The sequence below is a fragment of the Palaemon carinicauda genome, chromosome 16 (assembly GCF_036898095.1).
Source record: "Palaemon carinicauda isolate YSFRI2023 chromosome 16, ASM3689809v2, whole genome shotgun sequence".
In the NCBI taxonomy this organism is placed as follows: Eukaryota; Metazoa; Arthropoda; class Malacostraca; order Decapoda; family Palaemonidae; genus Palaemon; species Palaemon carinicauda.
This window is the reverse complement of record NC_090740.1, coordinates 930,581-943,735: the sequence shown is the minus strand read 5'-3', so window position 1 is coordinate 943,735 and position 13,155 is coordinate 930,581. Positions and strand designations below refer to the sequence as shown.

The 13,155-nt window shown below is 34.9% G+C and overlaps 1 protein-coding gene across 2 annotated transcripts in view; it reads left to right on the top strand.

Annotated features, from left to right (window-relative positions):
- Nrx-IV (neurexin-4) overlaps positions 1-13,155 on the top strand; it is an 85,729-nt gene that overhangs the window by 40,677 nt on the left and 31,897 nt on the right. For both annotated transcript variants that reach the window (XM_068389500.1, XM_068389499.1), the window contains exons 12-21: positions 151-276; positions 2,755-2,981; positions 3,716-3,848; positions 4,548-4,694; positions 5,157-5,327; positions 5,815-6,033; positions 8,926-9,162; positions 10,268-10,447; positions 10,904-11,037; positions 12,287-12,497. In XM_068389500.1, coding sequence (XP_068245601.1) covers positions 151-276; positions 2,755-2,981; positions 3,716-3,848; positions 4,548-4,694; positions 5,157-5,327; positions 5,815-6,033; positions 8,926-9,162; positions 10,268-10,447; positions 10,904-11,037; positions 12,287-12,497 — 1,785 coding nt within the window. The remainder of the gene's footprint in view (positions 1-150; positions 277-2,754; positions 2,982-3,715; positions 3,849-4,547; positions 4,695-5,156; positions 5,328-5,814; positions 6,034-8,925; positions 9,163-10,267; positions 10,448-10,903; positions 11,038-12,286; positions 12,498-13,155) is intronic.

Here is a 13,155-nt window from a genome sequence, read left to right as displayed (position 1 = left end):
AGTAATTGATTTTTCATATCTTTTGTAGCTATGAATTCTATATATTTTTTTCTAGAATGTGCCACTATTTTCTCCTGTAAATCTCATTTTTGGAATATGAAATGTATTCTTTTAAATTGTTAATTGATTTTTCTTTTCTTTCTTTTGTAGCTTTGAATCCAATATCTTGCGCTGCTTATGGGAAGCAGAACCCAGGCTCAAAACGTGCCGAAGTTTACATCGATATTGACGGCTCGGGACCTTTGTCACCTTTCCCAGTTACTTGCGAATTTTATAGTAAGTTTTTTTTGTTTGTATTTTTTATAAGACATTCTGTATAGATTCCTTTCATATGTTTTGAAATTTTGAATTGGCTTAGGTCAACATAATTTCTTGCTTTACTTTAACCCTTTTACCCCCAAAGGACGTACTGGTACGTTTCACAAAAGCCATCCCTTTACCCCCATGGACGTACCGGTACGTCCTTGCAAAAAAATGCTATAGAAAATTTTTTTTCATATTTTTGATATTTTGAGAAAATTCAGGCCTTTTCCAAGAGAATGAGACCAACCTGACCTCTCTATGACAAAAATTAAGGCTGTTAGAGCAATTTGAAAAAAATATACTGCAAAATATGCTGGGGAAAAAATAACCCCCTGGGGGTTAAGGGTTGGAAATTTCCAAATAGCCTGCGGGTAAAAGGGTTAAAGACTTACAGAAGGCCCTCAGCTTACAAACATTTGATTTACAAACACGCCGATATACAAAAATAAATCCAACTGACGATAACAAAGATAAGATAAGGAAATACTGTAATAAAACAATATTATATTATTTAATACAGTAAGCAAAACGACATTTGTAATAACCTGATATCTATTTCATATCGCTCGTTTGCGACAATGTCGTCATAACTCAAAAATAGCTATTTTTCAGGAGAGCCATTTTAATCAATTAAAACACTCATATTAATGTATGTCACTATAGTCCATTTCTTTCAGCGGTGCATATTTGCACCGATTCGCGGAGGTGCCCTTTTAGCTCGGAAAAGTTTGCTGAACGCTGATTGGTTAGAATTATCTTGTCCAACCAATCAGCGATCCGGAAACTTTTCCAATTTAGAAGGGCACCGCCGCGAGTCGGCGCAAATATTCATCGCTAAAAGAAAGGGACTATAGGACATTTAGCGCCTCAAGCGATCAATTTTTCAGCTACAATTATGACACTTTTGCCAAAAGAATCTGCATTTGAAGATGAATATGTCTATATGGATAACTCAAAAATAAATTTTTTTGAGTTATGACGTTGTTGTCACAAGCGAGTGATATGAAGTCTGACTATTTATTGACTTTAATAGCTGGAAATCATAGACATGAGAGTCAGGTTAGGCCTACCCTAGTCCAAAAGTAATGAAATTCGACTTACAAACAGCCTCTTGGAGAGTAAGTTTCTAAGTTGAGGGGCCTTCTGTATATAGAGCGACTGACAAAAACTGTCTTGGAATATAGGAAATTCAGATAATTGCATTTTTGTCTTGTAGAATATTTATATTTCATTTTTCAAATAGTTTTTTTAATGTAAAATATATATTTTATAATTGAAAAGTCTTTTTAATGTATTTATGTAAGCACGTCTGATCCCTTATGCAACCCTTTTCTGACTTGGGTACCTATTTGATTACCCTTTTCTTAAAAATTTCCGGGGAAAGCTTTATTTTAGATTTCCATAAAATTCCACCAATTTCTCAGATTTTCTGAAGAATAGATTATCTGCTCTCTGATATAGTATATGATATTCATAAATAAATGAACACTTTCTGCACATCTCTCTAATATATGTCCTGATTTCTGTGTCTTCTCTTTTATATATTTATAATTTTTACTTTATGTTTATGCTGAAAGATGTCGAGACGAAAATTTAGTCCAAAAGTTTAAAATTTGGTCAGAAAAAAAGACAGACAAGAATACATTGTTAGTCACTTTCGCTCTTGTATGTGTGAAGTGATATTTTTAGATCTTTGAGAAGCAGCTCACAGCTGTTAAGTAAACAACCCAGAAATATGATTATCATGTCCTTATGATTGCAAGTGGTGAATAAAATTACTAATAAAAACCCATATCTATACATACTAAAATCTGTTCAATCAATCTACATACAAACTTTGAAGCCTGAATATGTATATGTATTCATATATCAGTTTTTGTGACTGCATGTTGTGTGGGAGGATGAACATTCCTAAAAAGGTTTTTACCTACCACCTTATTCTGCATGTATTTACTATACAGTAATGTACATGCTTTTTTTCATTATTACATTTTAATAATAACTGCTCTTATTTTCTTCTTTCTGTTAATCTAGATTAGCACATACATATACCAACACTTCCCCCAATTTTGGGGGCTAGCTGACATCACACAAATGAAACAAAAAAGGGGGCCTCTCCTCTCTACGTTCCTCCCAGCCTGACAAGGGACTCAACTGAGTTCGGCTGGTACTGCTAGGGTCCCATAGTTCACCCTCCCCCGTTATCCACCACAGATGAAGCTTTATAACGCTAAATCCCCTACTGCTACTACCTCTGCGGTCATCTAAGGTACTGGAGGGAGCAGCAGGGCCTACCGGAACTGCGTCACAATCGCTCGCCATTCATTCCTATTTGTAGCACGCTCTCTTGCCTCTCTCACATCTATCCTCCTATCACCCAGAGCTTTTTTCACTCCAGCCCTCCACCCTAGATTAGTAGGTTTTTAAAATGTCCAACTTTGGTTTTTACAGATGACGGCAAAGTGTTTTCATATCTGGGTCATAAACATGAGATGACAACAACAGTCGATAGCTTTGAGAAACGAGGTTCTTACGTGCAAGACATCATATATGATGCGGAGATGGAGCAGATAGAAATATTTGTTAATCGCTCGACTAAGTGTCGACAGCGTATACACTATGAATGTTTGAAGGCTAAGCTGTTCAATACCCCGTCTCCTGAAAACCAAGAATTTTTGGTGAGTTATGGTCTAGATTATTTCGTATTTTCTTATGTCTTTTTTTATATATATATATTGAGACACACACACATCTTTCTGTCTTCTCTCTGTGAAAAAACTTACAATTATATAAATTTTATATCTCATTTAACTGGTTAAACCAGAAGACTTTTTTCCATGTTTTTTTTTATCTTTCCTACTTTTATCTCTTAATATAGTTTTGTAATCTAGAATATTGCAAAAATAATGTAGATTTCATACCTTTTGTTGTGCATTTTCTCTAGAATACATTCCTTCATCTTGTCTTTGTATATATTTTTTTATTATATTTAATATTCCATTTAAAATCTTATACCTCTAGTATACATATTAGTGCTGTCATGAACCTTACCCTATCAAAATTAAGGCCATTTATTACAAGAAGAGGATTTATTTTTTTTATTTAAAAGATTTTTGGCCACAATGAGGTTGGAGATTATGTTCAGCATACTATAGTTTACTTCTGGTCCCAGCATTTAATTTTCAGTGTATTCCAAAAATCCTGATTTTTTTATCAGTGAAACTTTTTTTGCTTATTTTATTATCAGACTTTAAATAAAGATATTTTATAATTAGATTTTGTGTTTTCTATTGGTTTTGCATTCAATTGGTATACTAATGCCATTAGAATGATCAAGTTTTGTTTAACACTCTGAGATTGACGATTAGATTGTACTAGATATGTTTTAGTGATGGCATTTGTTACTTTCCAGCCTTATACGTGGTGGGTCTCTCGTAACAACCAACCGATGGATTACTGGGGAGGATCGCTTCCAGGATCACGCAAATGTGAATGTGGCCTCATGGGCACCTGTGTTATGGGCAAATGGTGTAACTGCGATGCTGGTATGTAGTACTGTATAGGAGGTATTTCGGTCTTGTTGGTATTTAGAGGAGATTTCTTCAATACTTTACAATTATTTTTATTATTATGATTATTATTGTTACTTGCTAAGTTACAAGCCTAGTTTGAAAAGTCAGATGGAAAATAGCCCAGTGAGGAAAGGAAAAAAAGAAATAAATAAACTACAAGAGAAGTAAAGAATGGTCAAAATATTTAAGGACAGTAACAACATTAAATTAGGTCTTTCAAGTTAGGTCTTTCATATAGAAACCATAAAAGAAAAATAAGTATTAATAAAATATAAAAGTTTTCTGATAGTATTTGAGGGATAATAATTCTTATTTATTTGGATTTCAGCATTCTGAAAGTCTCTAGTAGCTTGATATGTGACATGTTTAAAGATCGATTAGAATGTTCTGCAAGTTTTTTAAAGAATTAAATCTGTAATTGAACTTGGACATTTTTAGCCATACTGCTACCACCTCTTTTTGTGCATAAACATAGAGGCAGTGGTTTTATATCTAGACAGTGTAATTTTTTAATGTAATACTGTATTCTCTAATTTGAATACATTTTCCATTCCTAAAAATCACCTCTTTACCTTTTGTGCACAAACATAGAGGCAGGTGTTTTATATTTAGATGGTGTTATTTTTCCATGTAATATTCTCTAATTTGAATACATTTTCCACTCCTAAACAGGTTTAGAATCCTGGCTTGTTGATAGTGGCGAATTGACGGTGAAGGAACACCTTCCTGTCCGACAGCTTCGGATAGGTGATACCGGTTCTCCGTTGGACGGCAAGAAAGCACGTTACACGCTCGGACCTCTGATTTGTGAGGGCGACAGTAAGTGTTAATCGATGTGGTATTTGTCACTGTTAGTTTAGCCTCAATTTTTGGTTCCTCTCACCATGAACTGGGCTAATATTGATTGCGGTTTGTGTTTAACCTGAATATTTTATGTGTTTAACCTGAATATTTTATTTTGTTGCTCCAAAAATATATCTGGACTCTCGAGTCTCGGTCAATGTAACAAAATAGTTTTGATAAACTAGATGAAATCCTAAGTACATTCTTTAGAATGTAGCTAGGTGGAGTAATGAAGAATTTTAGCCCATCGGAGTAATGTTTTTGTTGATTGCAGATATTGTAGATTGGATTATTTCTGTTACAGGTGTTTCTAAGACGGTAAAATTTTTATCGGAAAGTGCTATGTAGATTGTGTGCTTCAGCAGTGAATGATTAAAATTCTTTTATATTATGCTTATGTCAATTAGCTCATATGATAATTCATCAACTTACTTTCAGATGTATTTGATAATGTGGTCACATTCCGGAAAGCAGACGCTATAATAACTTTACCTCGTTTTGATATGGCTCATTCTGGCGACATTTATTTTGAATTCAAAACTACTACGAGAGATGGATGTTTTATTCATGCTAAAGGCTCTTCAGACTACATCAAGGTTTCCATTGTTGGTAAGTTGGCCTTTTTATTTTTGGTGGATTTGAAATGTTTCGGAAATAATTGTTTTAGTGAAACTGATGCTTGAGTTCTTTAGTGGTGCCATGTATTTAAGAGGAATAAACTTAAATTTGGGAATATTTTTATAGGTATGTATGCGATATGGCAATTTGAATTTAGAATATATCCATATCTATTTTCTACTTTTAGTCATAGAAAATTTTAAAAATCAGCTCATAGAAGCTTATGCATGGTTCATGTATGATTTGTACAATATATTGTATTGTTACTTGAGGAGGTGGATCAGTTTAAGTACTTGGGGTCTGTTGTTGCAGCAACAGACTAAGTGTACATATTTTTAATTTAAGTATCAATATTATTACCGGGGAATTGACTAAATATATTCTTTTAAGGTTGAGAACCAAGTCCCTATTGAAATTAAGAAGATCAAGTTTCAAAATTAATGGTATTAGCTTCAAATTTTTAATTTTTTTTATTTAGGTGGTATGCAACTTCAGTTCCAGTACCAGGCCGGAGCGGGTCCTATGAGTGTTAGTGTCGAAACAGCTTATTTACTCAATGACGACGAATGGCATTCAGTGTTAGTGGAACGAAATCGTAAGGAAGCCCGCATGATGGTGGATGGCGGTCGAAAAGCCGTTGTGAAGGAACCCAGTGGTCCTGTACGAGCAATACACCTCGAGTCAGATTTTGTTGTTGGTAAGTATCCCCTTTGAGACCCGAGACCTGAGACCGGAGACCGAGACCGAGACCTGAGACCGAGACCTGAGACCGAGACCGAGACCGAGACCTGAGACCGAGACCGAGACCGAGACCGAGACCGAGACTGAGACCGAGACTGAGACCTGAGACCTGAGACCGAGACCGAGACCGAGACTGAGACCTGAGACCTAAGACTGTATCCCCTTTGCATCTAAAGAAATAATAGTGTACTGTAGATTTGTCATTTCATTTCTTTTGAAATGATTTGAATTTTGCATCTGTTGTCATTATTCAAGTAATTCTTGTGCTGTATAATGGTTGCAATCTATTACATATAGTCCATTTCTTTTAGCGATGCATATTTGCACCGACTCGCAACGGTGCCCTTTTAGCTCGGAAAAGTTTCCTGATCGCTGATTGGTTGGAATTATCTCGTCCAACCAATCAGCGATCCGGAAGCTTTTCCGAGCTAAAATGGCACCGCTGCGAGTCGGTGCAAATATGCATCGCTAAAAGAAATGGACTATAGTTAGTCTTGTATTTTTATTTACGGTAATTTATGCCATGACAAATATTCTCAGCCTTTTATGGTCTGTGGGTATCGGATGCCTAATTTTCCATGATGTCAATATTAGTGATAGTGATTCCTATCGATCAGGTTTATTGAATTGCCAGCAAATGAATGAAGTAATTGAATTTGAGTCAAATATCCCCTTATCTTGCTACTTTAATTACCTGTACTTTATTTTTACAAGGAAATAACAATTTTATGTATTTAGTAAGAGGAAATTCGCCGTTTCCTTAACATTCATATTATTTCTCTAGGGTTTCTTTTTTCTCGCATATCCCTTTTATATATTATTTTTGTTTATGGGTTTCTACAATACATTCTGATCTAGGTAACTTATGATTTTTTCCTTGATAACAGGTCTATAATTAATCATCCATCTAAAATGTACCATTGAATTATAAAATAATAAATAGTTTTCAATTTCAATGAATATTAATACACTTGGTTTATTTTGAAATGAAATCACGACTGAGAGGCTTCTTATATACCCATATATCATACCAAGTAAGACAAACATGCATTTCCTGTGTTCTTACTGAAAGTTAATACTTACTCAAGCAAAGGAAAGTGATACAGTAATGCATTGAAATACTACGCCTTTATGCTTTAGTACCTAATCCAAGGATTATGGCCACAGCTAGTTTTAAACTTAATCGGACCTATGGGCACATCCCGACAAGTCCTGGACATGGGTTCAAACTTCAAGGGATGTATTGAAATAATTTTATTGGTTGTTTTGTATTACGTTGATTTTATCATACAGTAAATTATCTATTATTTCGTTTAGAATGGAATTAATTATTCAATCGAAACTATGAATGAGGTTGTTTTTAGTCAAGGTATTTTGAGTTCCAAAACTATTTATTTGGTTTATTATGTATCAAATTGTATGCCTACTCCTCAGTGATAAATTTGTCTTTTGAGTCACTGCTCCGAATGAATCCAAGTTGATGTATGTTAAAGTACATAATTATTTGTTTGTTACATCAAATCATTGATAACGCTCAGCGATTGTCAGTCAGTCATTCAAAATGAGAAGAAGAGTTAAACTTACTGTGAATTTCTCTTTTGTATTTTTCATAAGATAAAGGCAAAACGGTCAAATTTTTTATTAGGTTTTTAAGATCCATAAAAGGTTTTAATGAAATTTAGATTAATTTTCGTCATCATTTAGATTTTTATTATGAATATTTATTATTTCCAATAGTGTATAATTTTTAACTTTATTAGTGCAAGGTTGTGTGAAAGTTTGAGTGATTTGTGAGTAATTTATGAAAGAAATGTAGGAAGTTTTTAGGTACATTTGTCCATCCATCCATATACCAAGACACTTCCCCCAATTTTGGGGGGTAGCCGACATCAACAAAGAAACAAAACAAAAAGGGGACTACTCTCTACGTTCCTCCAGCCTAACCAGGGTCTCAGCCGAGTTCAGCTGGTACTGCTAGGGTGCCACAGCCCAACCTCCCACAATTCCACCACAGATGAAGCTTCATAATGCTGAATCCCCTACTGCTGCTACCTCCGCGGTCATCTAAGGCACCGGAGGAAGCAGCAGGGCCTACCGGAACTGCGTCACAATCGCTCGCCATTCATTCCTATTTCTAGCACGCTCTCTTGCCTCTCTCACATCTATCCTCCTATCACCCAGAGCTTTCTTCACACCATCCATCCACCCAAACCTTGGCCTTCCTCTTGTACTTCTCCCATCAACTCTTGCATTCATCACCTTCTTTAGCAGACAGCCATTTTCCATTCTCTCAACATGGCCAAACCACCTCAACACATTCATATCCACTCTAGGTACATTTGTATCCAACCCATATTTAAATGAAAGTGTATTTATGCATACAAATGTTAACATAAATTGTACTCGCATGTATGTATGGATACATGTCGCACAGTATGACTTTCATGGTCACAGTTCTTTGGCTTTAGCGCTAAACTCCATATACCATCATCATTGCAAAGGTTATTGAAAGCAATTTCATCTTATGAAGGTAAAGTTTATCACAGACTAATTTCAGTTTCAATTGTTAACAATGACAGTATTAAGTGTTGTCAACTATGACAGTATCAAGTTTTGCGATGAAAGTTTATTAAACTTATGTTGTTGCATGGATGAAGTTGGTACTTTGTTTATTATTTTTTTTAATATTCATTGCACAGTAAATTTATTTCTAGTTTAACGGTCTTTTGTAAAGCACACGTTTCTTAGAATTTATTCCTTTATAACGAGTTTTAGTAAAGCACATGTTTCATAGAATTTATTTCTAGTGTAACGGGGGTTTTTGTAAAGCACGTTTCTTACATTACAGGTGCAGCTGTGGACTACCGCGACGGGTACGTGGGCTGTATCCGAGCCTTGATTCTGAATGGCGAACTTCAAGATTTGCGCGGAAGAGCAGAAAAGGGAATGTATGGAGTTCATGGTGGATGTTTAGGCAAATGCCAGTCTAACCCATGTCTTAACAATGGCACATGTCACGAAGGTTACTCCAAATACGAGTGCGATTGTCGGTGGACTGCGTTCAAAGGCCCCATTTGCGCAGATGGTAGGTTTAGAATTGTATTGTATAAGTATTAATGCGTGCTAAGATTGCTAATATATACTCTCATAGCTATTATACAGCTTGAAATTAGTGAATGAGTTTTATCTATCTGTCTTCTGACTTGGTGATCCAACACATTCGCCAAATATGTTAATTCTTTGTAGACATGTTGTAATAAAGGCTGAAATTTGCATTAATTAAAACCAAGGATCAGTAGTCCCCCAAGATTATCATCATATGCATTCTGTAAATGTTGTAACTTTTGTCATCCAGTGATACGAGATATCCTGTGGAAGTTTATTTTGTTAATTGCAAGTGTGTGTATTAACAGTTAACGTAGCTTACTGAAAAGAATGAAATGGCGGTAATGCAACAGTGTTGTAGTTAATTTGCTGTGTGGTCTCCAAAGGATTTTGTTGTAAAAGAGTATTCGAAAGACCACACTGTACCGTCTCAGAAATAGCATTTTCCTTCATGAAAACCCTCCATTTTTTTTTTACTAGTATTTCACTGTTACTTTATACAACAATATGTTGATTGGGTAATTGGTAAATTTTTCCCTTAAAATAGACAGAATAGAGTTTTGTGGGGTTAGTAGGCTAAGTAAGATAATTATTTGAAAGGATGTTGATGTTGCTCTTCTATATCCAGATATTTATTTGAAGGAATGCTGATGTTGCTCTTTTATGTCCGGATATTTATTTGAAGGAATACTGATGTTGCTCTTTTATATCCAAATATTTATTTGAAGGAATGCTGATGTTCCTCTTTTATATCCAGATATTTATTTGAAGGAATACTGATATTATTTTTTTGAAGGAATGCTGATGTTGCTCTTTTATATCCAGATATTTTTATGAAGGAATGCTGATGTTTCTCTTTTATATCCGGATATTTATTTGAAGGAATGCTGATGTTGCTCTTTTATATCCGGATCTTTATTTGAAGGAATGCTGATGTTGCTCTTTTATATCCAGATATTCATTTGCAGGAATACTGATATTCTTTATATCCTGATATTTATTTTGAAGGAATGCTGATGTTGCTCTTTTATATCTAGATATTTATTTGAAGAAATGCTAATAATGTTCCTCTTTATATTCATCAGAAATTGGCATCAAGATGCTGACAGATACGATGGTGAAATACGAGATTCCAGGAACCTACAAGTCTACCATTGCTGAAAAGATTAGAGTTGGATTCACCACCACAAATCCAAGGGGATTCCTAATGGGTCTTTATTCGAATATATCTGGAGAATACTTAACATTAGCTATATCCAATTCAGGTGAGTAGATTAAGGCACCTTTTTAAAATGTATAAGGTACCCTTTTGTAATACATAAGTTACCAGTTCAGAATGCATAATGTACATTTTCCTAATTCATAAGGTATGTTTTCGTAATGCGTAAGGTACCTTTTTATAATGTATAAGGTCCTTTTCATCATCCATCATGTACTTTTATCAGAATAAAAACTTATCTCAAATTATGATTTAAAGTAATTCCATGTTATTCCTAGGATATTAATTTATATCTTAGCATTATCAGCTGTGTTTTATCATAAAAAAATAGGTTTTTAATGTTTGTCTTCACTCATTAACATATGAAAATTTATCATAGATTATTTAGCTAGGTCATGAATAGATTTATTAGCTTCAATGTGAGTGAAGAGTGGTTAGTTTCTTTGTTAATATCCTTTAGAATATTTCTTTATTTATTGGTATTTACTCTATGTTTCTGCAGGTCATTTAAAAGTAACTTTCGACTTTGGATTTGAGAGGCACGAGAAAGTGTTTAGCAAACGCACTTTCCACGAAGGTCAAAACCACGATGTCAGGTTGTTCCGATCGGACTCCGGAAGGAAGCTAACAATGCAGGCAAGATAAGATATCCTATCGGATATTTTGTACTCTTTTATCATTAATTTCAGTTGACTAAATATGTTTGATTGATTAGATTTTGTCAGAACTAACAGTTGCTCCTTCTTGGATATTTTTAGTATTGGGAAAAGGTTTTTGACTGCTGTTAATTAAGAGTTATAGCTCTATATTAACATCAGTTTTGCAACATGTTGGTTCAGAGTTAGCTGCTAACAATGTGATTATAGATATTAGATCCATTACAAGAGTCCCTTGAGGCTACACTAATCATATTTTTATCATATACATGATGTTGCTATGTCAGTTGCTCCCTTTAAATTGTTCCTCCTAAAATATTAATGTGAATGAAAAGGATTATGATCAAAGACTATTTTTCCCTTAAAATAGACAGTATAGATTATGATCAAAGACTATCTTTATCAGTTTCTACATAGAAATATAAACAGTATTTATGCTGTCCACTGAACTGATCAGGTTTGGTGTACATTTGATTCACTGTTTTATATAAAAAAACTACTACAAGAAAACAGTACATGTACAGTATATATGGTATGAATATTGTCTTTGTAATGTTTAATGTTAGCATTTAGTTCTACCTGCTGAATCATCAGCAGCCATTGCTTGGCCCTCCCTGCTCCTATTATTATTATTATTATTATTATTACTAGCCAAGCTATAACCCTAGTTTGAAAAGCAAGATGCTATAAGCTCAAGGGCTCCAACAGGGATAAATAGCCTAGTGAGGAAAGGAAAATAAGGAAATAAATGATGAGAACAAATTAACAATAAATCACTCTAAAAACAGTAACAATGTCAAAACATATGTGTCATGTATAAACTATAAAAAGACTTATATCAGCCTGCTTAACATAAAACATTTGCTGCAACTTATAATTTTGAAGTTCTACTGATTCAACTACCCGATTAGGATGATCATTCCACGACTTGGTCACAACTGGAATAAAACTAATAGAATACTGTGTAGTATTGAGCCTCATGATAGAGAAGGCCTGGCTATTAGAATTAACTGCCTGACTAGTATTACGAACAGAATACTTGAGTGGAGTGGGGCTTGGACGCTGATAATATAGTATGTATGTATGGTCAGTCTCTAGGGCATTGACACGGTCTCTTGCCTCTACCGTTCATGAGCATCCTTTAAAACCTTTAAATATAGATTGCATTGCATAGTTTTTGTGGTACTTCATGATAATCATAAAACAATGAAGCTATTCCTTTCCTTCAGGTTGATAACTATGAGCCTGTGTCATGGATATTCGATGTGAAGGGGTCAGCCGATGCCCAGTTCAATAATATACAATACGTATACATTGGTAAGAACGAGAGTATGGCGGAAGGATTTACTGGCTGCATATCCCGTGTGGAGTTCGATGACATCTACCCGCTGAAGTTCTACTTCCAAGTGGACCGCCCGTCAACCATCACTGCTGAATCAAGTAAGTTCCATTTCATAATTCGTCTAATTGGAAATGCTATTTGTTCCAACACGGTTACTTACGTAGAACTACCTTCTTAGGAGTTACTGGTAACTCTACCTAACCGACCAGCTTTTTGTATAGTTTACCCTCTTTCCGTTTTCTAAGGGGTCAACCTCAGGCAGTGTGATATGTGCCCTGAGGCGACCCGGGGTCGGGAAGCGTGCTAGCTCAGGTCGTCGTCTCGTCAGTAAGTTTCTGGTCGCGACGTGATCAAATTACTTAAAAATTTGTGATTTTGTAGAGTTTTGTAATGTAAGTGTGTTGTTACTGGACTTTTTGCAGCCCATTTCTTTGTATATGCTAGAATTATCTAGCACTCTGCCAATAAGAGAGATTGTACTTTCAGTGCATCTGAAAGTACTGAAGGTATTTTGCAGCTTCCCTTCTGCTTTACCTTTGTTCCTGCTTCCTTTCATCCATCTTCCTCTCCAACCTCTTCTACCAAGTCCCAGTACTGGTCCGTATGGTCAAAATTATATACATACATTCATCCATTTAAATTTGAAAAATGACTAAATATGAATACATATTTGTTCCGACACAATATACTCACCGAGAACTACTTTCCTTAGGAGTCACTTGGTGACCTCTCAATCTCGACCAAGATTTTCCCGCC